General features: G+C 42.2%; 1 protein-coding gene across 3 annotated transcripts in view; it reads left to right on the forward strand.

Moving 5' to 3' along the window:
• Positions 1 to 546: 546 nt before the first annotated feature.
• Positions 547 to 27338, forward strand: part of esyt2b (extended synaptotagmin-like protein 2b) — a 52949-nt gene continuing 26157 nt past the window's right edge. For all 3 annotated transcript variants that reach the window (XM_080417965.1, XM_080417966.1, XM_080417967.1), the window contains exons 1-7: positions 547 to 1065; positions 7976 to 8017; positions 9629 to 9763; positions 12107 to 12183; positions 12463 to 12535; positions 17867 to 17956; positions 21985 to 22040. In XM_080417965.1, the coding sequence (XP_080274091.1) occupies positions 583 to 1065; positions 7976 to 8017; positions 9629 to 9763; positions 12107 to 12183; positions 12463 to 12535; positions 17867 to 17956; positions 21985 to 22040 (956 nt within the window). In that variant the 5' untranslated portion in view covers positions 547 to 582. The remainder of the gene's footprint in view (positions 1066 to 7975; positions 8018 to 9628; positions 9764 to 12106; positions 12184 to 12462; positions 12536 to 17866; positions 17957 to 21984; positions 22041 to 27338) is intronic.

Consider the following 27338-nt stretch of genomic DNA (forward strand, 5'->3'; position numbering starts at 1 on the left):
ACCCATAAAAATTGCTCCACGACCCAAACTTGGGTCCCGACCCACTGCTTGGGAACCACTGCACTAGAGAGTCGGTGGAGTGCGTCTGGAGAGAGAGGGAGAGAGAGAGAGACAGTGCCATCATTCCCAGGGCTGTCACTGTAGCGCACGCTGCTGAAGCAGAAGTCACTGGTGGGACGTGGTTTTCTCTGCCTTTTTTTGTTTGTTGTCGTTGTATAAATACAATGTTTTCCCAACGATTTAGTCGCCGAGATCAAACATAGTTGATGCGGACGATCATTCTAAAGGCGATGGGCTGGTGGTGTACGGGGGAATTAACGTGAGTATAGCAGCCTTACTGGACGCGCACATGGGAACCTCCTGTATGTATGTGTAAAACGCCCGGGATCCAAACCGGGGTCTCCAGCGTGGAAAGCCCATCATCTTAACTAGACTATAGGGATTTTCTTTTGTACTACTGGGGGAGATCTTGGATTTTTAGGTCACCAGGGCTGAGGCTGTGTGTGAGCCACACTCTGCTACTATATGCGCATTTGGCCCAATACAGACCCGAGCCACAGCACAGCAGCTGTGCGGCAAGACATGTCCAGAGACAGGATGACGGCTGTGCGCGGAGCCCATTCCCGGAGCAACGCGAGTTCTATGGCACCCAAGGAAAATGGACATAATAATAACAACTCGCCGAGTGCTGTTCATAGCAGCAACACCGACGCCAACTTTAACCATCCCTCATCACCAGCACCCGGACAGGAGGGGGACATTTCCCACCAGGACGCGCCCGTCGCGCCGCCGCCGCCGGACAGGGAGCCGCTGTCCTCGGCCGGCGAGCTGACCCAGACGTGGGTCCAGTTCGCCAAGAGCTTCGTGTTCATCTTCCCCATCTACGCGCTGGGCTACTTTGAATGGAGCTTCAGCTGGCTGCTGATTGGACTGGCCATCTACTTCTGGTGGCGGAGGAACACCGGAGGGAAGAGCAGCCGCCTGAGCAGAGCCCTGGCTTTCTTCGAGCAACAGGAGGAGAGCCGTGTCCAGCACGCTGTCACATCCTCTGATCTACCAGCATGGGTAAGAGACTATAAGACCATAAGCTGTGGCCAGGGGTCATCCCTGACCCTAACCCTACCATAACCCTTTCTTTTAACAGCAGCAGGATGATGAGGAGAGAAGTGTCAAACACACTGTCTGTCACATCCTCTGATCTACCAGCATGGGTAACTAGAGTACAAGAGAAGTGTAAAACACAGTCTCATATCCTCTGATCTACCACATCATTAGACTATAAGAGAAGTCTCAAGCACAGTGCTGTCACATCCTCTGATCTACCAACATGTGTAAGACTATAAGAGAGAAGTGTCAAACACACTGTCACATCCTCACATCATAAGCCAGCGGTCTTCAATGTTTTTCAGGCCAAGGACCCCTTAGCTGAGAGAGAGATGAAGCAGGGACCCCCACTTGCAGCGTTGTGTTGAATTCATGTTAATGTGTATTTTCAGACAGTTAACCACTTAAACCCTCAATACTTAAGAAAACGTGCACTTGGTCTGCTCTTTTTCCCCTCTACACCAAACCTCTTTATTTTCTGCGAGGCGTTGTGAGCTTCTAGATCTGCTATTTTCAGCGAATGTTCCCCTTAGAATAGGGATTCTAGGGTTCAAGTCATAATTGTAAGAAAAAAAGAAAGAAGCTCCTATCACTCAAAGATTTAGCGCCCCCCCCCCCCCTGTAGTAACTGAGGACCCCCTAGGGGTCCCCGACCTCCTGTTGAAGACCCCTGCTATAAGCTGTGGCCCGCTGACATTTAAGTGATTTCAGTACCTTTTGAGGCAAACATCTCACCTCTCTCTATGAACGCATGAGTTGTTTGTGTGAAGCTTATTTGTGAGTTTCCTGGAACAACAATCAGCTGACAGGAGATGGGGGAGCGGCGTTGAGCTGTGAAGCTGTGATCAGGCAGCTGTCCCTCAGCGGTGACATTACCATTGAGCCCCCCGGTCTAAATCCAGTATGTCACAATAGTAAACCAGACACCATGGTTGAAAGGAGACATGCTCACGGCCACAGGCCCTACTGTTATTTTAAGACCCATCACACGTGTACCGTATCAACGCACTCTATAAGTGGAAGATGTAAACACCCCGTTATCTCTCCTGTTAAGATAAGTGGGGTTGTAGTTGGTTCCAGACGGTGCAATCAGAGCACAAAATAGAACTTACCTGGACATCAAGTTGAGGAAAGACCTAATTTAGGCTACTTGACAGTAAGCTGTAAATAGACCACAAGGGATGATCATCTGTCTGTAGAACAAGCCAAGACATTCCAAGAAGAAAGAGCACAATATATCTTGGTCTGTTCTTTATTTCAGGATTCATCGCCATGCCGCTCTCAGCAAATGCATCATCCTCGTGGTCTATTTACAATTAACTGTCAAAGTAGATGCCATTCTGTTAATGTGGAGGAAACACAGGGTGTAAAAACAATGCCAGCTCTCAGTTTTTATACCCCGATGTGATTGCCTCGCAATTATACGCCCAAACACTCTCGTATCGGTTTCTGTTTGCTGAAAGGGTTTACAAGAAACACCACAGAGACAGGCGGAGTCCCTTAACAATATTGTTGACTGCTGCCTGGAAGGAGTGGGGTTGTGTCACCAGGGAGAAAATATGCCACTTAAGAGCAACACTGATGGATTATCAGCTAAATGAGTGAACTGTTTTCTTTTGTGACTGGCAAACAGGCTAAATGAACGTACTTGTGCACAAACCAATCATCTTTTCTTTTTTTTCTCTTTTTTTTTTTGGGGCTTTTTATGCCTTTATTGATAGTATAGTAGGTTGACAGGAAATGGGGAGAGAGAGATGGGGAGTGTCACGCAGCAAAGGCCGTCGGGATCGGGACTCGAACCCGCGACACCCGCGTGATGCTATATTAACTAGAATGACACGGATGCTTTCCGGGTTTTAATGGGTTAAATGTGAGGTTTTCTTCCCATTCAGCAGTTGCCAAGGCTCCGTCTGGTTGATTCATTCTTAGGCGTCTCCTTCAACACAATCAGACCCGAACCCATATGGACAGAGCTGACATAGTCGTAGAGAGACATCATCAAGTCCAGCTACTTAATTATCTGAAAGCTTCTGTCCTCTCCGGAGGGAGTGCGCGTCTCTGCAGCCACAGCGACAGACCATTAATATCTCACTCGGTTACATCATCGCAGAGTCCAGTCAGCAGCACACAGATCGACCCTGTGATGATGATCTCTGATGACTTATTTATGGCTGTTCCGAAACACACGGTGAGAAAAGCTGATTCTGCTGACCACCAGACTGAGACTGGCTGTGTTGTGTGGTGGCTATTAAAAGAGAAGGCAGGGCAGCCAGGTTTAGAAGGCACATATATAACACATATGACAGAAGGAGAGGAAAAAGCATCCCAGATAACACATGAAAGGCAGTACTAGTTAGAACAGTGGTTATCAAACTTTTCAGACTGCGACCCCCCCAAAAATAATCACATTTGAACTGGAGACCCCCCCCCCTGACAAGCACTTGGAATTGTAGGAGTTGAGGCATTACATTTCTTTTTACTTGGTTCCACAGATAAATATTGTGAAAATAGCCGCAGAGGGAAGACACAGGATAGACAGTACAGTAGGACTGTAGCCTAAACCTCAAGAAGCAAGTGTGACAGATTGAGGCCTTGTGCTTTCATACAAGGTGAAAGAGGCTGTGTTATGTAATCGTGAGGCTGCTACACACAAAAAAGTGGAAAGTCCCAAAAAGGCAAAGGTCCAAGATGACTGAGGAGGGAAACCACTGTACAATGCTAACAACATTTAATATGAATTAGTTTCAAAATATCGTCTCTCTCAGAATTCAAATTACATCCAAGATGTAACCTCACACAACGCCTTGATTTGCACATTAAGCAAATCATCTGGGGACCCCTCACAATCATTTGGGGACCCTCCTGGGTCGACCCACAGTTTGAGAACCACTGAGTTAGACCATAGATGAGAACACATCCCGGCTTGACTTGTGTTTGTGTTTTCAAACACACAAGTAGCGAGTTTGGCTGATTTATTGGCCTCAATTTGACCTTTTGGACGACATCGGTATCAGCAATTATGCAGCCCATGTGTCTGAATTCTTAACCACTTTCAACCTGCTATCCTTATTTTGAGCATATCAGTATACTATAGGCAAAATCTTTTGAGTTTAAAAAATGTTAAGAAATTGCGTATCTACAAGCTCAAGGTGTGAGCTTGTAGATTGGCTATTTAAGATTTTTTTGGTGAATAGTAGTTATTTTGTATTTTGTATTTTTTTTTAATTAAATATCAGTATCTGCATATTTCTAAAGTGACAATTTAAGGACCTTTTTAATACCTCTAAAATTATACCATCGGTAATCTTGTGGTCAGCTAGGTCTAGGACTCTCCAAATTTGGGATTGGCATTGGACTCAAAAATCTGGCATTGGTCCGGCTCTAGTCTTGTGTTGTGGAGATTGCAGGAAGAATGCATCAGCTAAATGGTTTTACCAAATACAGCAGTTGTTCTGTATTTGGTAATAATTGACAGAGAGACGGAGAGAGCATTGTCTTACCTCCATGGAACTACAGTGAGTAATAGGGCTGATCTTTAATAATGTTAAGGCTGAGTACATACTGTGCGAGCGGGGATAGCTTTATGAAGATTAAATGCAGACCATTTATAGATTTAAAATTGAGCTGGTGTCTGTCTTTTTTTCCACCATCAAGATTTAGGTGGTGATAAAGTTGGCATCGATTTTGAGGGCCATTCCGGCTTAGTAAAGTAAAAAGTAAAATCCTGAAGTTAGAACCCAGCTTCTCATATTACTAAACTGTATTTTTGGTTCCAGTTAATTTCCCTGGCTGGGTGAGTCATTTGCCACATAGAGCTGTAGCTATACCTAATAGGCCACAAGTAATAGTCTGTGCCTGTACTGTATAATGTATGTAGGTCCTGTGAGACACTACAGTAGCAGACATAAACAAGCAGGCCTATCTATTGTTTGAGAAACACAACCTGTTACTGTAAGTACATTTTGTATCGGTGTGTGACCATATCCATTACCAACCTTTGAAAAGATGCAGTTTTTCAGTGACTTATGATAGGTGCATAGTTACATAACGGAGCTGATAAGTATTTGCGTGACAGTCATGCTGAAAACCCTTCCGTTGCAAGAGAATACAGAAATAAACCGGTACTGAGATAACGTGTCTTCTGTGTTCAGGAATGTGATTTTTCAGGTTTTAATGGGAGATTATCATGTTTTTACCTTTCAGATATTGACCACATGCTTTTGTGTTTATTTGAAAAAAAATAATGAAATATTATAATAATAATTATAACACCTTGAATCCAAGAAGCATCTTAATAAGTTAATCATTATTAAAATATTTGTATTGCATTCTTCAACATGTTTCACACACACACACACACACACACACACACACACACACACACACACACACACACACACACACACACACACACACACACACACACACACACACACACACACACACACACACACACACGCAACAATCACAAAACACCACACACACACACACACTAGTACTCAATACACCATAAAACAGGTACATATACAGACCAATTTGTTCGGTAACAAAGAATGAGAATACATTTTAGTGCAATAAATTGGCACAGCTCTTAATTATGATTTTATGTGTAAAAACACATAAAAAGCTTTCCAGGTTCACACTAACTGAGACTGGGCCAGCACTGAGTAGTAATTAACTTCATTCACAACAGTAACATCTGTTTAGTTGAAAGAGCAATTGATCCGTTGCTGCTGCAGACTGCTTCTACTTTGTCTGAATGGGCCCAGTCAGTACTGTATGTCAGGTTTAACAGTGCGGCAAATCGCTGTGAGTTCCTGGCAATTTCATTGCTGCCTGAGGAAGGGTTTGTGACTCAAGTCGAAGCGCGTTGCCAAGTAGTCTGCATGTTTATATTTAGCCTTTTGTGTGTTATTTGCAAGCCTGGAACACGCTATAAAGGATGCATATCGTTGCTGTCGGGCAGAAACCTCGTATATATATATATATTTTTTTTTTATTAATGCCCTACTTGATCACACTACAGCGTCACACAAAAGCATCAAAAGTAGCAGATCTGCAAGCTCGAAACGCGGCGCAAAGCAACGCGTTTTGAGCTTGTCGATCTGGTACTATTAGTACTTTTTGAATTTGAATCCTGAAAAGTAACTGTTTCCACCCGATAGAGACGATATTTTGAAACTATATTAAATGTGTTAGCATTGTAACAGTGGTTTCCCTTCTCAGTCATCTTGGATCTTTGCCTTTTTTGGGACTTTCCACTTTTTTTTGTGCGGCATCCTCCTCACGATTACATAACTCAGCCACTTTCACCTTGTATAAAAGCGCCAGACCTCAATCTGTCACACTTACTGTACTTTTAGGCCACAGCCCTACATCCTGTGTCTTCCCTCTATCCTTGCTTCTCCCATCCTGCTTTGCCACTCTAGTGCTGCATCAGCACTTCTCCTACCTACATTATTAGCATGAGGGCTGGTGGTGTTCCCTCGAGCTGCTGCAGAAAATGCTGTCTCCCCAGATCTCCGGCTTGAGAGAGCCATTAGTTTGGGTTAGTTAGGTTAAGAAAACACTGACTCCCCTTTTAGCGAGATTGTGTGTCTAAGGAATTCCTTATCTGTTTTTGTGTGTGCGTGTGTGTGTGGGGCGTGCGTGTCCGTGTGTGTGGGGGGCGTGCGTGTGCGTGTGTGAGGGGGGCGTGCGTGTGTGCGTGCACACACGCGTGTGTGTGTGGGTGTGTAACACTATAAGCCTGGGCTCTTCTCTTCTTATAATTGCTGATGCTAAAACTCTAAAGCCTGTGATACTTAACTTGCTTTATGGTGGTCTGTGTAGACTTCAGGCAAACCACAGTTTAGTTTATTTATTTATTTATACTTCCTTGAACGCCTGTAAAACCTTTGAAATGTGTTCCATATTCAGATTTTATAACGTTAGGCTCCCAGGTTTCCAGTCAATTATATGCATCCTATTCCTAACAGGGTAATCTAATATACATAAACGCAGCAACAAAGTTTGACATCTGTGGAATACATCTTAAACCAATCTGTTTTATTGTGTGAAATTGCTTAATCCTTTAGGCCTGTTGTTGCTCAGATGAAGCAATAGGTTCAGTATATTTATATAGCCTTTGATATCACTCAGACAAGCTATTTCCCAAATTGATTCAGTAGCCAACTATCTATTCATGATATTGATCTGTGACACAAAATAGAGGGTTCTCTTGGGTTTTTGGAAAGTACTTAAAAAGAGATGTCTCTTCTCTTTAGGACTTGAACTAATTGGTATTGGAAGAAAAATTACGCTACCGTTTTTTTTACCGCATAGCACCTAGGGGGCGAGCCCTGTCTATCTGTCTGTGTCTATTATTCTTGCAAACCGCTGGACAGATCAGTGCCAAATTTCTTGATCACTCTACTAGTAGGCCAAGGAGGGAAATGCATGAATATTTTACAAATATAATATTATTTGTAAAAAAATAAAAAATAAATAATTTTTATCTCAGATCTACCGTCCCGTCATGCCTCCTTATTTGGGCAAGACTGACATCATCAATGATGTATTCAACGTGACATCAGAGATCCACAGGGAAGCCATGACATTGTTCGACACCGTCTTGTTTTGTCCCGTTGAGGTTCCAGGGTTTATGAATACTGGACATCTGCACTTGAAATGTCACGTTTAAAGTTGTATAAGGAGTACATTCCTCAGTGCTCATTTAACTGTGTACATTTTAATTTACACTGTAAAATATACAAATTCACCCAGATGGGCCGGATTTTACACTTTACAGAGTTGAACATGTGATTGACTGTGCTTGCAGGCCCAATTAAAACCTGCATAGAGATCATCTGTTCTGTCTGTTCTATTGCAGGTACAGTTCCCCGATGTGGAAAGAGTGGAGTGGCTGAACAAGGTAAATTATAAAATAGTAATCATTTTCTGTGAGCGGAGGCAGGGGAAGCGCTCCTTTGACATTGCGATAGATAAGATGTGAGGACAGCCTGTCTCTGCTCCCTATTAGTGTGCTGTGCTCACTGCTCACGGCACTGTACACATACATCACATTAAAAGTCTTCCAAATCCCTGCGGCAACAAACCTGAACGTACATTTTTTAAATATTCATTAGTACACAGACTGCCACAAGCTAGCTAACGTTTCCCTTGCCGATATATAAATTTCATTGGTGGGACTCCCAGCTAAATGTATTTGAGATTTGATTTCATATGTCTTATTTAAAGGGATACTTCACTTTCACATAAAATGAACATTAAAAATATATATTAAAAAAAAATGAAAGAAGTTATGGCAAAATCACGGCCCCCTCACACATTAGTAGGACACTCTAATGCGTGAGGGGGCCATGAATTTTCCATAACTTTTTTCATTTATTTTTATATTTTTTAAATGTTTCCCCGGCCCTAAAGTGAAGTATCCCTTTAAGTGATGTTAAGTGTAGGGGTAAGAAAGAATGGCTTAAGAAAGGCAGTGTTTAGGTAGTAGCTGAGGAGGTAGGGAGTGACAGTTGCGGTATCTCATGAATCATGATACTTTATCCAGCACGATTTAAAACTAGTTTAGATTCCCCTCAAATCACCAACATGACAAGAAAAAAATAATATAATGGCATGCGAAGGCTAGAGCCATGGTGTCATGGACATAAATGTTACAAATGATTTAGTATACCCTGGCCTACAACATTCATGTAGTAGGATGGAGAAGTGCTACTGTACATCTTTAAGCTCTCAGAGTTAAATGAACACTCAATATTTTACTGTGTAGGAGAAAAAAAAAGATAGAGCCGAGGAGAGAGATGGAAGGGATTTTTAAATGATTTATGTTAAGGAGAAGAGGAAGATTTAGGGGAAGAGGCTGTGATTCTGTCAGGAAAGGTAGACATGAAGGGTGACATAAATATGCTACATGGAAGACAAGCTGCCTGTCAAAGTGATTCAATAGTTCCAAAACTCTGCCATTGTGCCAGATGAGTCGATGTCAGCAGAGTCTGCACTGACAACACTCTCCTCTCCTCTCCTCCATTCTCTTCTCTTCTCTTCTCTTCTCTTCTCTTCTCTTCTCTTCTCTTCTCTTCTCTTCTCTTCTCTTCTCTTCTCTTCTCTTCTCTTCTCTTCTCTTCTCTTCTCTTCTCTTCTCTTCGCTTCTCTTCTTCTCCTCTCCTCTCCTCTCTTCTCCTCTTCTCTTCTCTTCTCTTCTCTTCTCTTCTCTTCTCTTCTCTTCTCTTCTCTTCTCTTCTCTTCTCTTCTCTTCTCTTCTCTTCTCTTCTCTTCTCTTCTCTTCTCTTCTCTTCTCTTCTCTTCTCTTCTCTCCTCTCCTCTCCTCTCCTCTCCTCTCCTCTCCTCTCCTCCGCTCTCTTCTCTTTTCTTCTTCTCCTCTCCTCTCCTCTCCTCTCCTCTCCTCTCCTCTCCTCTCCTCTCCTCTCCTCTCCTCTCCTCTCCTCTCCTCTCCTCTCCTCTTCTCTTCTCTTCTTCTCCTCTCTCCTCCTCTCCTCTCCCCGTGGCCTCTCAGACGGTGAGACAGATGTGGCCATACATCTGCCAGTTTGTGGAGAAGCTGTTCCATGACACCATTGAGCCAGCGGTGAAGGCGTCCAACGCTCACCTCAGTACCTTCTGCTTCAGCAAGATTGACATGGGAGACAAAGTGAGTGTCTCCTAATAACGCTCCTGTGGTGCTTTGAGGAGCTCAACATTGTTAACCACGTAAAGGAGTAGTTCACCCCAAAAATTACTTATTTTCTATCAATTACACACCCCATGAAGCCTTGAATTCATGGAGATTCTTTTGTTTTTGTCGCATTCCTAAGCCAATAATTTGATGACGGTAGGAGACTCAAAGCGTATACATTAGCATCTTTCCGCCGGTCATCAAATTATTGACTTAGGAATGTGACAAAAACAAAAAAATCTCCATGAATTCAATGCTTCATGGGGTGTGTAATTAATAGAAAATAAGTTATTTTTTGGGTGAACTACTCCTTTAAACCCCAAAAGCTGTATTGTGGGGAAAGCTTTTGCTGAAAATAGCCAATCGACAAGCTCACAATGCTTCACAGCGCGACGCGTTGTGTTGTGAGCTTGTCGATTGGATATTTTGATTGGATATAGCCTTGAGTGTGTGTGTGTGTGTGTGTGTGTGTGTGTGTGTGTGTGTGTGTGTGTGTGTGTGTGTGTGTGTGTGTGTGTGTGTGTGTGTGTGTGTGCGTGCGTGCGTGCGTGCGTGCGTGCGTGCGTGCGTGCGTGCGTGCGTGCGTGCGTGCGTGCGTGCGTGCGTGCGTGCGTGCGTGCGTGCGTGCGTGCGTGCGTGCGTGCGTGCGTGCGTGCGTGCGTGCGTGCGTGCGTGCGTGCGTGCGTGAAGCATAAGGCCACACAGGTTTTCAAACTCAAGGTTTGTTTAATTAAAAAATCTAACAAATGATTAACAAGAGAATCAAACAAACAAGTTATAGGGCCCTTAAGAGGACAACAGAACATAACTCTAATGAAAATAACGTGTAACTCAACTAACAGACCTGACATAATGACCCACGAAGGGAGAATTATATAGTGGTGGACCAAACCAATAAATACACACAGGGGAGGACAGCCCTTAGAACTAACTAGAATCCATGGACATATAAAGGTAGACGCCTCCTCCGGCTCTGATGCGTCTGTATCTCGGGCGCGCTTCCGCTTCCGCGGCGGGTAGGGTGACCACCCGTCCCGAAATTCGCGGGACAGTCCCGAAATTGGACCCTCTGTCCCGCGTCCCGCACAAGCAGGGCAATGTCCCGAAAATCAAAGTTATGAAAAAAAAAAAAAAAAAAAGATTTTATTTTATAAAAAATAAATAAAGTTCATTACATTTTTAAGTTAACTTGCAATACCCTCTTATATCTAATCCTAACCCTAAAACCAAAGTAAAGAAACCAAAAACTGGAAAAAAAACGAACCCAATCCGCCCAGAACCGCGAAAAAAACGAACCCAATCCGCCCAGAACCGCAAAAAAATTTCATGCACGCGCGTGCACGCATGCACGCGCGCTGCGCGCGCGTGCATGCGTCCCGCGATGTCCCGCGAAACGGGTTAATCTGTCCCTCAATGGACCTGTCTGGAGGTGGTCACCCTAGCGGCGGGGCAAGCGGGAAACTTCTGCGTGCGTCACAGAAGGGGACGTTCCAATCAGAGGCAGGTGGGGGCGGGACAACTAGATTCTGACAAGTCCTGGAAAAGACTCGCTGTGATTGGCCAGTAGTCAACGCGTTGTGATTGGCCATTATTAGTCACTTTGGGTGGCAGCTTGCCCCCTCTCATATGGTGGCTGCGATACATGTCGCTCCAACGAACTGCAGCGGCCAATGAGGTATCTAGGTTTCTACGTATATCTATGACTAGAATCAACCAAACAATTCCAAATCCCTCCCTCTCAATCAAGTCTCTTGGTATGGTCCTCTGCATCAGAACTGGCTCCACCCTGATCCCCATATTATGCCATTCCAGGAACAGTCCTGACTGAACAAAGAGCAAAAGCATTAGTACAACAGTGCATATTGTCAATAAACAATTCTTATACTGGTTGTGTTTTATAAGAATACTGCAAATGCCAATACTAGAAAGTAGAGTGAATGCAAATGTGAGTGTGAGTTTGAGGAGTCTTATTTCAATGTGTGGCTGTGGTCACAGACATCACAGTGTGTGTGTGTGTGTGTGTGTGTGTGTGTGTGTGTGTGTGTGTGTGTGTGTGTGTGTGTGTGTGTGTGTGTGTGTGTGTGTGTGCGTGTGCGCGCGCGTGTGTGTGTGTGTGTGTGTGTGTGTGTGTGTGTGTGTGTGTGTGCTTGCGTGTCTCAAATAGTTTCCATGTTGGGGGGTCACGAGGAGGTCGAGCGCATGCTAACCACGTGGAGATTGCGCTACAGTGATGTTGTGGTCATAACTGTTTCCTTTGTACCTGATGGTCTACTCTACAGTGATGTTGTGGTCATAACCTTTTCCTCTGTTATGTTGTAGCCCCTGAGGGTCAACGGGGTCAAGGTTTACACTGAAAACGTTGACAAGCGCCAGATCATCATGGACCTACAGATCAGGTGATTCAGCCAATCCTTTTACAGGCCTAGATCTGTTTTTTAATAAAGCATTGGGTTAGCTATTCTGGTATTACCCCCTGGGTTTTCTTTGCCCCCTTTAATTAAAGCCTCCTTTTTTAGAATGTTTTTATGCAAATGTTTTTTTATTCTGAACTGTAGCACTTTGAGATTTGTTTCAAATGTAAAGTTCAATATATATAAAATGTATTATCTGTTTAAATCATTTATATATATATTTTTTTCCACCTTTAAATACTACTGTTTTTTTTTGTTCTTCAGTTTTGTTGGGAACACTGAAATTGATGTGGACATCAAAAGATACTACTGTAAAGCTGGTATTAAGAGCATCCAGGTAAGGACGTTTCACTATTCGTTTTTTTAGTCTGATGTCATTTTGTAGTCCGACGTCACTTTGTAGTCCGACGTCACTTCCGGGTCCAAGAGGCACCAAGCGCCGTCCACTCTTCATTGTAAACAAACATGTCGGAACCCGTAAAACCTTTTACAATAGCCTCCTTTTTCAGAAATGAACCATTGAGGGTTAAAAAGGGTCTTAATGCCAATATCATAGACAGTAAAAAGTAGGCTAATATATATATTTATATACATATTTATTATATATGATTATTATCATTATTATATTATTTATTTTTTATATGTATTTGTGTATATATATTGTGTATATATATTGTGTATATATATATATATATATTTAAAAAAAACATTTCCTCTTCTCTTTGTCTTTGCCAAGAAAACGGTAAAACAGCGAGGGACTCTGTCCCTCGCTGTTTTAACACTGTGCATATTGCACAAAGTTGCACATATAGCACATACTGTGCATATTGCACATATTGCACATAGTGCACACTGTGCATATTTGGAAAACACACACTTGGACCCGGAAGTTAATTGTGATTAGCGACACGTGTGAGGTTGTAGATCAGCTACTTTCACCTTAAGTGATCGATTTAGTGTAAACTAGGGAAAAAAGAGGGGGCCTAGTATAGACCCATTGGGGAGGCTGGTCAACAAAGTTTGTAGGGTTTAAGTGTTTAATGCATGGAACATTGTTATAAGTATGCATGTGTTTGATATTAAAAAATCTGTGGTGGACAGTAGTGGAGTAAATTTACTTGAGTACATTTACTGTACTGTACAGATTTTGAGTGTGAAAGTCATGTGTCTAGTTAGGAGTTTTTACTTCTCCAAAACTGCACAGAGCTGGCTGACAATTTCAATGACGATGTCTGGGTTGTGAGCTGAACAGAATTTTAAGGTTCTATGCAAGGCCACAATGCACGTGCCATTCACGTTTCTGTATGACAGAATGGAAAGCATTCTAAAAAATAAGAATATACAGTATGGGGTCCCTGCTTCATCTCTCTATCAGCTAAGGGGTCCTTGGCCCGAAAAAACGTTGATGAAAAGCGGAAATACGTCATCCAGGCGCAAAAACCTATCCATATATCCACCACTATTTTGAGTTCTTGTTTCAACTCAAAACAAAACAAGCTGAATCAGCCTGACAAACCTCCATGAACACCCATGGCCATGTCTGAAGTCCATGTTATGAAAAACTCAGACACAGACAGAACATACTTTTTCAAATGACAAACTACATCTCTTACAAGGTTCTATAAATGAATTGTGAAAACATTACAGCAATGCATTTATATATGTATATATATATATATATATATATATATATATATATATATATATATATATATATATATATATATATATATATATATATATATATATATATATATATATATATTTGTATATAAAATAAATGTACTTCTACTTTTCCTTTTATTTGTACTTGCACTTAAGTATTTTTAAAAGCATGTACTTTTGAATTCTTAAGTATATTTTAAAAGCAATTACTTTTGTACTTTTACTCGAGCAACATTTTGACTGAGCTACTTTTACTTTAGTGGAGTAAATGTGACCATTAGTATCTGTACTTTTACTCAAGTACTTCGTCCACCACTGCCAAAAATGAGTGAAGAGGTCTACAGCATCTAAACAGTTAGGTTTGATTAGTCAGATGTTGGAGGAAACATTTGTTGTAGGTTAGGTTCTAGAGAAAAGAGGAGATTCTTGGCTTGACATATAGGCTTCATAACATCTTTTAAAATAAACATTGTATTACATATTTATTGATACCAAACTGTTCAGGTGAAAACAAAAAACATTTGACTCGTCACAAGTATGTGACGTGAAATAATGCTTCAAAAATAATAAAATAATATTTAGATTAAGGTAGCACATCACCTAACATTATTCTTGGAAATATTCAAACATTTTGTGTGGTCCGAATAGCGCACTCGGAAGAACCAGCTAGGTTGGTTTTCAGCAGCATTCTGACTCTGAGTGTAAAATTGGGCCTGTAGGGGTTTTACTGTGCAATTCTACTGACTGTGCTGTAGCACTCCTGCTTTATGTCAGTATGACAATGCATATACTGTAAGACTCAGAGTGAGAGTGACTAGGAATGTCTGGGGCTCTTGCTGATAAGGCTGCCCTATAAACATTCTTACTCTGAATTAAAAAATCCTTGCTTACTTAACCCATTAAGACCTGAGGCCGATTCTACAAAATGTCTTCTATAAATCCCAACAGTATACTGAAAAACGGTATGTTTCTGTATCAGTGGTGCTCAAACTTTTTCATGTCAAGGACCCCCAAAATGATATGTATTTGGCCGCGGACAAAATGTTTTGTCCCAGAGACCCCCAGAAGCAAAGATTTGAGTGTTCACTTTAAAAGAATATATATATATTCAAAGATTTTCACACATTTTCACGATTTTTCAAAAATAGCAGATCTACAAGCTCGTAGCGTGGCACTCGGTGCCGTGCTATGAGCTTGTATATCTGCTATTTTTGAATAGCTATGGGGGGGGGGGGGGTTCTCAGCCGCCACAGCTTATTTTAGTCATTTGGAGTCCAAGATGTCTTTCTCTTGGATAACTCTTTGCTTTCTCTAAAGCATGATTCATACTTGTCGCGCACCGAAAACAGCTGACCTACATGCTCACAACACATTGCAGTACGACACGTTGTGAGCTTGTAGATCAGCTATTTCCAGTGCGTGACACACTAACCTGTGTGGCTGGTAAAAACTCAAGCCCTACAATAAGAAGAGATATTAAAGGAGTAGTTCACCCAAAGAATATACTTATTTTCTATCAATTCCACAGCCCACGAAGCCCTAAATTCATGGAGATTTTTTTTCAAACTATCAATAGAATACACGTTCAAGAGCATCTTCTCTAAGATCTATTAGGAAATTTGAAAGGATATTTCATGAAAAGCAAATCTGTGAGCTCGTACTGTAGATGTGTGTGTGTGTGTGTGTGCTGTAGATGTATGAGTGTGTGTGCTGTAGGCTTGTTTGTTTGCCCTTGGCCCCTTGACTGTATCACAGCTGAACAAAGCTGGTACAGAATATATTCAATCTACCTCCTTGGAGACTAAGTGATGTTGGACCCGTCTCTGACACTGCTCCCGTTATGTAACCTCCAGTAGAACGCGTTTCTCCTGCAGCTCATTACCGCGCACTGTGCCAATACATCATCAGTCTCGGTCCTTTTGCCAGGACTCAGAGGCTGTTCAAATTACCCATAGCTGGCGCGGCTCACCACATATTTTGTAAGGATTGCATGGGAAATGCTTCGATCCCATTTTGAAAGCGGCGGTGGCTTCATGCGGCGTGCAAACGGAGAGGAGATGAAAAGGCGTCGGATTGAATAATCCCGGCAGTTGTCGCTCTATAATTGCAGTATAGTTATGGTTCTCAAATTGGGGTCTGGGGACCCCCAGGGGTCCTTGGGGAGATACCAAAAATGCATTAATAAATCATTTTAACCCATTTTAATCCATATTTTATTCTTTCGCTATTCAAAAGATAGCAGATCTACAAGCTCATAGCGCGGCACCGAGTGCCGCGCTATGAGCTTGTATATCTGCTATTTTTTGAAAAATCGTGAAAATGTGTGCAAAATCAAATCTTTAAATATTTTTTTCTTTTTAAAGGAGAACATTTTTAACACAAATCTTTGCTTCTGGGGGTCCCTGGCACAGCATATTTTCAGGTGAGGGTCCCCGGCCCACATACATATCAATTTGGGGGTCCTTGGCACAATTTATTTTTAGTACCACTGGTATAGTGGAGGTAAAGGATGACAACGGAGCAAGCGCGAAGTCAGGCTGAGCGTTACTGTAGGCTACACAGTAAAACCCTCACTGTTCATTGATCTATTTGTAACTGTCGAGAGTATAGGGTTGGGATCCGTAATTGGAGGAACCGGATCCAAAATTGAGGAACCGCTTTATCACACTGTCAGAGCTGGTATGTGGACTTATATACGTCCGTAATACAATTATAATACCGGTGGTTCTCAAATTTCAAGGCCCACCATAACTCTTATAGAGTTAAAGACCTGTCAGGGGTCCATTTGGAACCCTCCTCAAGTAACCCAGAGGGCCCTCACTTTGAGAACCTACTGCAATAATGTATGCAATCCTGTATGTGTGATTGATTTTGTGTTTGTCAACATTTTTAATGAAGGCCAAAATTATATCGATTTTTGAAAATATAGGAATCGTTAAAGGGAACCGTTAAGGAATCGGACTGTTAAGAGGGAACTGTTAAAGGGATAGTTCACCCCCAAAATGACTTTGTTTCTATCGATTAGTCACCCCATGGAGACTTGAATTCATGGATATTTTTTAATGACCAGCAGCGGTTCCGGTAGGAGACACAAAGAGTCTCCTTTGTGTCTCCTACCGGAACCGCTGCCTACCGGTCCGCTGGCCACCACATTATTGGCTTAGGAACAACGACAAAAACGAAAAAATATCCCTCTAAGGCATTGGTTCTCAAAGTGGGGTCCGGGGACCCCCAGGGGTACTTGAGGGGGTTCCATGGGGTCCCCAGCTAAATGATGGATAGGAACCAAATGGACCCTTATGGGTCTGTAACTCTGAAAGTGTACAAATGGAACCAAATGGATCCTAACGGGTCCATTTGGTTCCATTTGTACACTCTCAGAGTTAAATTAACATGGATTTTACAATATAAATTGGGGTCCCAGAGATATAAATGCCATTAAATGGGGGTCTGTAGCCTAATGCATGTCAAACTGGGGGTCCTTGAAATTAAAGTGGTTGAGAATCACTGCTAGAGCCGTAAAGATTTTCTCTTATGGGGGTCCTTGGCATATCTTTTCAAATGTTGGGCTAATAAGTCAATTTGGTAATAAGTCAATTTGGGGGTCCTTGACATGAAAACGTTTGAGAACCACTGCTCTAAGGAACCAGGAATCGTTAAAATCCTAAAGGATCCCTTACCCTTAGTCGAGAGTGTACAAATGCAACCAAACATTTGACCCTTATGGGTCAAGGCACACGGGGGGAGGGGGGGGGGGGGATTGTACAGTGTATAATGTTTCCAGCCGGTCATGTGCACCATGCAGCCAGCAGCAACACCAGGGAGGAATGTTCCATCTCCACACAGTGACATTACGAGAACAGCTTATTAGGTGGGTCAAGGGCCCGCATGGTGTGAGTTACCAGATACCGAACGCTCTCTTTAAAATTGTGTGGGCGGACGTGTGTGTGTGTGTGTGTCTTTTTTACTTTCGGCATCATGTGTCCCTGTTGTGTTTCCACAGCTCCACGGAGTGTTGAGGGTGGTGATGGAGCCGTTGCTAGGTGACATGCCCCTCGTAGGAGCCTTGTCCGTGTTCTTCCTCAAGAAACCGGTGAGTCTACTCTCCACACAGAAGCTTTTATATCGACTCACGACATCGATCGTTGCATGCATCCTGTTCCGGACTACGTTTCTGCGATAATGCGGGGACATTTTAAATGTGAAATGTGACGCTTTATACTCTGTGACAGGTCGTGACAGTCATCGAAGAAGTAAAGACGGCAAGGAGCTGGCAGAAATGTCTGAAATAGTACACAATAGAATAGAAAATTGCTCACACGCTGTGTGATGTAGAATTGGAGACATTTTAGAGTCAATAAGTGTTTTTAAACATCACAGCTGTGCTTTTCCAGAAAATAACTGTAGGTCCATTGTTCTGCTCAGGAAAAGGGCTGGATTCAGCTCACTTGTTTACTAGTGTGTTGACACGTACATTTTTTGCCGCTCTTTCTGGCTGAACTATTGTGCTTGATATTACACTTTAAGCTCAAAGGTAGAAATACCACAACTCATGTCATATAGCTGATTCACGCTGTACTGTTCTTTTCTTAAATAATGTGAAGCCCTGCGCTCCCATTTCTCTTGACATTTCTAGCATTCCCAAACGTACAGCAAAGAAAAGAGAACCAAAACTCAAGATCATCTGGATTTTGTGAGGCCAGACTTTGCTTGCAAAGAAGATGTTTGCCTACTGCATACTTCATCAATGTCCTCCTCTTTCACCCTCAGCACAGAGCCGCTGCTGCGCAGCCAAAGGATAAATATATTTGGCCGATTTAAACCAAATAGGCCTTCTCAGTGGAACTACTGTACACACTACCGCCTTAAATAGCAGCAGATAAAGCCTAGCCCTACTTTAGTGGATATGTCTGCCCCAGGCACTTAGCTGGACTCAAAGTTGGAGATATCACCAAAGGAGACTGAAGAGCACCCGCCCCCCCCTCCCCCCCTCGCGGACACACACACAAACAAACACACAACCACACACACACACGCACACATGATGCATGCACACAAGCACATAGCTGCATGACAAGATGACTGATGAAAATTCATCAGCACGTCAGACCCGGCCGGTGGGTTTCTTCATAAAAAAATGTTTATTTTTAATATATCTCTATCTCTTCCTGGTTCATGATATTTGCCTACAGGGACAATGAGTTCCTCTTCTTAATAATCAGAGCCAGTTCCTGACAGGGACATTCACAACCAGAAAATCATTATTTTCATATAAACCACAATCCTCCTCGCTGGCTGGCTGTGATGTGACGCTCCATCTCTCTCTGTCATTCCCCCAGCCTCCCAGAGAAGGTGTGATCCTGTGTGCCAACTGAAAAGAGAAACATTCCCAGACCATATAAGAGGCTCGCGCGCGGCACACTTCTGGTCACGTGACAGACACCACGGCTGATGCAATGCGGTGCAGTGTGTGAATATCCCTTCAGCTGGACTTTTATTAGAAATTCACCAGCAGGACCTATACTTGTACTTTCTAATGGAGTAACGGATGATTTGACTTGACTGTGATGTCAAGCAGAGCGTAGTGATGATGACACCCAATAACATTGATTTCCTTTGGTTTTAATAATTGGCTTTTGGTTTAATGTTGATCACTATGTCGCGAGATTCATGTACTGCAGGAAAAAAAAAATTGGACATTGAACAGAGCCATTATCAGCAGATTGGATGGCACACCGCAGCATCCATGGTCATGTCAATTAACACCAAGGGGCATATTGAAGTTGATAGAGCTCTGGATTCTTTATAGCAGTATACACGCACGCACGCACGCACACGCACACACACACACACACACACACACACACACACAGTCACACACACACACACACACACACACACACACACACACACACACACACACACACACACACACACACACACACACACACACACACACACACACACACACACGTGTCTTTCTAGCTGTGCAGTGCTCCACTCTCTCGTGCAGCACAATATACATGCTGCTGCAGTGCAAGTTGCTAAGGGTGAAAAAAAAAGGGTGTGAACGGCTCATTAGCTGAGGCTAATTCCCTATGCGGACTACGAGAATGCTCACTAAGAGGCTGATCTGTCAGCTCTGGTGGAGCTCACTATCTATGCCGTTTCTTCAACATCTCTTGTCTCTCTTTGATTCATTCTTTTGCCCTACCCCCCCCCCCACCCATGTTCCTCTTTGACCCAATTAATTTAACTCAGAGAGTGCAATTCTACACTCTCAGAGCTAAATTATCACTCAGGCTTTTTGCAGGATACCGATGACTGAATATCAGTTATTTGTTCTGTTCAGTGTGGAATAATCTGGATGAGTTTTATGAAGCTTTAGATATTCTAAACTGATGTCAATGAAAATGACTTCACTGGGTATTTGGCTGCTTTCCGCGAGCAGCACACAGAAATAAATAGACCAGGAGTGTATTTTTAGCGGAGCACGTGCGCTTCCCGCTTCTGGGATGCATTTGAAACGTGTCAGATGGAATCATAAGCATTGTCTAGAGAGCACTGGTTCCCGGGTCCCCAAATGATTTTGGGGACGTGGCAGATGATCAGCGTAACACATTCACTGCTAGGTACTATGCATCCGTACTATGCACCCTGCCAGGTTTATTTTTTATTTTTCTAACCTTTAAGACCTGGAACGCATCTGTGTCACTTTTTCATTTGAGCTAAAAAAGCATTATTTTACACTTTGGCTATTCAAAAATAGCAGATATACAAGCTCATAGCGCGGCACCGAGTGCCGCGCTACGAGCTTGTAGATCTGCTATTTTTGAAAAATCGTGAGAATGTGTGCAAATCTTTGAATATATATATATTCTTTCAAAGCAAACATTAACTCAAATCTTTGCTTCTGGGGGTCCCTGGAACAAAATATTTTGAGATGGGGGTCCGCGGCCAAATTCATATCATTCTGGGGGTCCTTGGCATGAAAAAGTTTGAAAACCACTGATATAGAAACATAGGTTTTTCAGAAAACCGTTAGGATTTAGAAGACATTTTGCATAGAATCGGAACCTCAGGCCTCAGTGGGTTAAGTAGTCACAGAATATTTATATTCAGTTTGAGCGATCCCCTGATGGTTGCTAATCACGGAGGATTTCACTGTGCTTCCGTGAAAAAAAAGAAAATCATCGCGACCTCCCGTTTGCTTGTTATACGTCGTTGAAAATAGCATGTTTCGCCAAAAATACATAGTAAAACACAGGAGCCGAGATACAGAATATTTCCCAAACACTTTAACCAGGAAGTGAATGGAGCAAAAAAAATATAATAAGTAACATTTTAAATAAGTATGACTTTACTACGATTTTTTTTTTAATATATCATCTCAATGTTTAGGCTTTTAAAGTTTGGGATACATTCAACTAAATAAATAAGTTGTTTGGAATAAAGTTCTCCATTTGCTACTGGTTGCTTCGCCCACCTTTTTATAGAGTTCCTTTTGTTTGCTGTGCTTAATCAAGGCATGTGTTGCCTAGATACCATATTGACTGGAAGATGTACCACATGGGCCACATACATCTAAATGTACCGTTGGAATCAATTATAAGTAATTTGGTCTTCCACTTCAGCAGACTGTGTGCATTAAACCATAAAAACCGGGAAAGCATTTTATATTTTAGCTATATATATAGCAACATATGTTTTTCAGAACACTTTTAGGATAAATCCCTAAATTTAGGGATATCATCATTGGGTTAGAACAGTGGTTCTCAAAAATAGCAGATGTACAAGCTCACAGCACGTCACTTCGTGCCGCGCTGAAAGCTTGTACAATTTCTGTGGGGAAAAAGTGTTGAGTAATGTAGAATTATTTTTACACAAATCTTCTCTTTCTCGGGGTCGCTGGCACAAAACATTTTCAGATGGGTGTCCGCAGCCAAATAGATATTACATTTTGGAGGTCCTTGGCATGATAAAGTTTAGAAGACATTTTGTAGAATCAGCCTCAGGTCTTAATGGGTTAAGGTGATGAAAAGACTGCAGAGACAAAGTATTAATTATCCAGTGTAAGATTTTTCACCGCTGTGTTTTTTCTTATTTTTCCTTTTACTGTAGATTCTGGACATCAGCTGGACTGGCCTCACCAATATACTAGACATTCCTGGGCTCAAGTAAGTTATATCTAACAAACTTGGTAAGAAGAGTGTGTGTGTGTGTGTGTGTGTGTGTGTGTGTGTGTGTGTGTGTGTGTGTGTGTGTGTGTGTGTGTGTGTGTGTGTGTGTGTGTGGGGGGGGGTGTGTGTGCGCGCGTGTGCGTGCGCGTGTGTGTTGAAACTACCACCGTTAATGTAGGTGCATGCATATTTGAGATGCATTTACAACCACACCACAGAACAGGCCACTGAAACACTGTCACACATCTGGAATGGCTGTTGAGGAAGAGATAGCCTGCACCTTTGACCCTAGCCTCGAGGAAGCCTTTATGACCAAAGTCATAAAATACCAACCACTCCTACGTACGTATCTCAGAGCTGGTCTATAGATGCAGACTATTTGTTTTTATATTTGGCAGGCTAGGACACACCCACAGACTGGTTGTTAGAGGGTTTTAACAACTTGGCATGCCCAAAAACGATGCAAAAAGGCTGGCAAAGTACTGTTTTGTCTCTTTCATAATATTTGTGTCCTTGTATGCTCTCCTTTTTGTGGACATGAATAAATAAAGTCTATGTGTGTGTGTGTGTGTGTGTGTGTGTGTGTGTGTGTGTGTGTGTGTGTGTGTGTGTGTGTGTGTGTGCGCGTGTGTGTGTGTTTGTGCGCGTGTGTGCGTCTGTGCGTGTGTGCGTGCGTGTGTGCGCGTGCGTGCGTGCGTGCGTGCGTGCGTGCGTGCGTGCGTGTGCACGTGCACATGTGCTTGTGTGTGTGTGTGAGAGACACAAAAGGTTACAGGAATGCACTGTTACAGTATCCGATAACAAATAAGACGAAACGGCTGCCAGGCTTTGGGCACCAATTCAGCATCTATTCTACGTGGATAGGCAGTAAAATAAAGGAACGAAAGGGCAGGCTCAGAGCCCTGCCAGGCATAATATCAATAAGCCGTGCATTTTTTAAAACCCTGCTTAGCCTTCCAGCATCTGAAATGCTTGCGAGGCCCAACCACAGGGGACACGCTAGACTCCACGCTGGCAAAGCTTTTAGCGCTGAAATGATAGAACACGGTGAAGAAAGAGACATAGGGGGCTAGTCGAAGGTTCGTTTAATTAGAAAGCACGATGGATGGCTCAGCCTGCAAGCCTGCCCTGTACATGGTATCGGAACTACTGATTGTAATTCATGACTGAGGGAGGAGGAGGAGAAGGAGGACGGTTGGGGTGGGTGGTGGGAGATGGTAGCATATCTTGGCTGTCGGACAGAAGCCTCGTGTCTCCATACTGTATTTCATTTGTTTATGTTTTTTCATAACTCTATGCCCTATACTTTGTTGTGTGACAGTGTCCCGCGAAAGTAGCAAAAAAAATCGCCGATCTACCGGCTCACAATTTGTCCCAATGCGGCATGTTGTGAGCTTGTAGATTTTACATTTATTTTAAATCTTGAAATGTTGTGAAAATGTTCACACCTATCATGACACGTTGAAAGTGGTTAAGTCTGTCTGTGGGTTTTAATAAATATTTAACCAAAAAAGTATGAACAAGCAAGAGTTTATGACTAAATAGCGACCACATTGGATCCATTTGGAATCCAATGTCGTTTTCCATTTCCTGACAAGTAACAGTTTTGGACATACAAGGTTTCCACCCACAACAGTGACGATATGTCTTATACAGTATGTCTTTAGTTGACCCTCCATGTGGTCTCCGAAGAGTCTCCCAAGAGACTCCCTCTAACTAAGGGTGGTGAGTGATGATGGTTCAGTTGAGTCGCGGCGTGAGCGCAGAACAAGACGACACTACACCAGGCAGTATCACACGACAAGTTCTGAAGTTTATTACACATATAGAGAATATATACAGTACTGAGTGGACACATGTAGGCCTGTTACAATTTTTGCATAATCGTCATAATCAATTCCATGTTAAAAAATGACATATATTTTCAAAAAAAAAAATAGCGGAAATAGCAGATCTATAAGCTCAAAACGCGTCGCACCTTTTGAGCTTATAGATCGTCTATTTCCACTATTAATGTTTATTATTAAGTATAAAGAAATTAAATGTGTGTTATGTGTCATATCTGCCCTGTGCAACTTTTGTTTACGAAAGCTAAAAGCCAAACAGAAATGTAATTTTTAAACACAATTAAATTGTTAATCGCAATTATTTGAGTGATAATTAATCGTCAACTTAAATGTGTAATCGTGACAGCCCTAGAGTCTAGACACATGACGTGACCAGAAGATATGAGACAAGGACAGGAATGAATGTGAATGGAACACGCATCTCGTATCATTGACCACAGACCGTCAGAATATCTGATAAAGTAGTTGATGGCCATGGCGTCAAGTGTATCAGTATGGGCTTACGCGGATGAGAGTGATTCAACACATGTAATGTCCTGGGGTCAAGCAGATAAATGTCCGTCCTATAATCATCAATCAAGGTACAACCTGCACTTTGAATCACAATAGATGCTTAAAAACACTATGTTGATTGACCACTTATTTCCATGCACTTCCCCTATTCACAAAATGATTATCACTATTGCTACATTGCCACAGTAAAAAAAAAAAAAAAGAAGATGAATCAATAAATAATCCACGTTACCCCTCTAGCCAGTGGGGATCATTACAGTATGAGATCAGTTTTCTAACTGGAAAGAGAAATCACATTTACATTTACATTTAAATATCATTTCTGTGGGCTGAAAACCTTGTATGTCCAATAAAATTGTTTAAAAAAAAAAAAAGTTCCGATTGATCCAATGCAGTTATTTTTATTTAGTCTCAAGCTCTTATTACCTTTCAAGGGTTCAATATTTATAAAAATCACACCCTGTGTGAAGTGGGCGGTGTCTTGCTAGCTAATCACAATACTGAATGGAGTCAACCAATCATGTACAAAAAATAAATACATTTATTGAAACACTCTTTATGATGGAAGAAACCATAAATTAAAAAAAACTAATTTATGTTTTTTTTAAAGTTATGGTTTCTTATATAGGGCTATGCACATGTGTCATGTGACACTGGCCAATCACAGTCCTGAATAGACTGTGATTGGCCAATCACGGTGCAGGGTTAGACGGGGTACATTTTTGGCCAATCACAGCGCAGGATTTGCTGTACAAATATCCAAACCTCACTTATAGGGGCGGTTTCACCGCCCAAAAACCCATGCGCACACAGATTTGACCACTTTCACTTCCATGTAAATTTCTTTTTGCAAAATAGCAGATCTGCAAGCTCACGACGCGTCGCTGTGAGCTGGTAGATCGGCTGCTTTTGCTACTTTTGTGTGACACTGTAGTATGACACAGTAGGGCATTAATTTTCCAAACAAAAATATAGGCCTATATTGAAATATGGAGATACAAGGTTTCTCCCTGACAGCAATGATATTATGGAGGATATTCAACAGGGGAGGACTTGACAAACATACATGTAGGGATGTCACGATCGCAACATTTAAGTTGACGATTAATTGTCATACAAATAATTGTGATTAACGATTTAATTGTGTTTGACGTCGAACACTGGGACATATGAATGAAAACGTAATTTCTTTTTGGCTTCGTAAAAGGCAGATATGACAAATAACATGCATATTTAATTACTTTTATACTTAAAAAATTAACAGTGGAAATAGCCAATCTACAAGCTCAAAACGTGTCGCGTTTTGAGTTTGTAGATTGGCTTGTAGATCTGCTATTTCCCAAAAAAAAAAAAATGTTTGAAAATGTATGAACATTTTTCATCACGGTAATGATTATGACAATTATGAAAATTATGCTCTAATAATTGCGATTATGTAATAATTGTGACAGGTCTACATTGTAGATTGTAGACGGAGCTGCTGCTGCATGTGCTTTTGTTACACACATGCACACACACACACACACACACACACGCACGCACACGCGAACACACACACACACACACACACACACACACACACACACACACACACACACACACACACACACACACACACAGAGATCTGAGGTTTCTGCTGCTATCATTAGACCTGCATGTGTTGCCACCACATTCAGCACTCGGCGTGCAAACCGTCCCTTTCTCCCCACAGAGGACACACAGATGCTGGGACCCCCTGTCGCTATTTCTCTCTAGGGGTGAAATTGATCTGGTCTTGCTGTGTGTGTGTGTGTGTGTGTGTGTGTGTGTGTGTGTGTGTGTGTGTGTGTGTGTGTGTGTGTGTGTGTGTGTGTGTGTGTGTGTGTGTGTGTGTGTGTGTGTGTGTGTGTGTGTGTGTGTGTGTGTGTGTGTGTGTGTGTGTGTGTGTGTTATCTGTGTGTGCGTGTGCGTGAACTTGTTTAACTATACGTGTGAGCTCCAAATGTTCCCACAAGTACAGTATAGTAGAATTTGAGAAATTGACACATCGTGAGGACAGATTTTCCTGGTCCCCCTCATAAGAGAAAAATTTTGCTTGTAGTTTGGGTATTTTCAGCTTTAGGGCTATACACATCCACACACACACACACACACACACACACACACACACACACACACACACACACACACACACACACACACACACAATGGCAAAATAATTGGCAAAATAATTGTAAGAATGGTACTCATAAAATCGCTGTCCTAAATTGTTGATGTCCTCACAGATATAGTAATACGTGTGTGTGTGTGTGTGTGTGTGTGTGTGTGTGTGTGTGTGTGTGTGTGTGTGTGTGTGTGTGTGTGTGTGTGTGTGTGTGTGTGTGTGTGTGTGTGTGTGTGTTACATGTGTTAGTGGGGGGAGCTCACGTGCAGGAATGAGGGGGGTTTAATGTTCGGGGGAGGAGAAGCCTGGACAGTAAATAGTAGCTGTTGCGCACGCAGCAGATGGACAGCATCAGCTGCATAAGTCACCTCCCCACTTAACCCATTAAAGGGATAGTTCACCCCCAAAATGACTTTTTCTATCGATTAGTCACCCCATGGAGACTTGAATTCATGGATATTTCCTTTGTGTTTCCTACCAGAACCGCTGCCTACCGGTCCGCTGGTCATCAAATTATTGGCTTAGGAATGTGACAAAAACAAAAAATATCCATGACTTAAAGTCTCCATGGAGTGACTAATCGATAGGAAAAAAGCAATGTTTTGGGTGAACTATTCCTTTAAGACAGGGGTCAGCAAGTAAGTTTGGCCTCAGGCCAAACTTTTTCAAAGACATTAGATGGTGGGCCAGAACACAATCAATGGCTAATTTAGGACCTGGAACTTGCAACAAACAACCATATAATAACTGTATTGTTATAAAAGTTACTACATAAAGATGTGGTATAACAAT

This window comes from Gymnoscopelus braueri (genome assembly GCF_963280865.1).
Source record: "Gymnoscopelus braueri genome assembly, chromosome: 21".
NCBI classification, from domain to species: Eukaryota; Metazoa; Chordata; class Actinopteri; order Myctophiformes; family Myctophidae; genus Gymnoscopelus; species Gymnoscopelus braueri.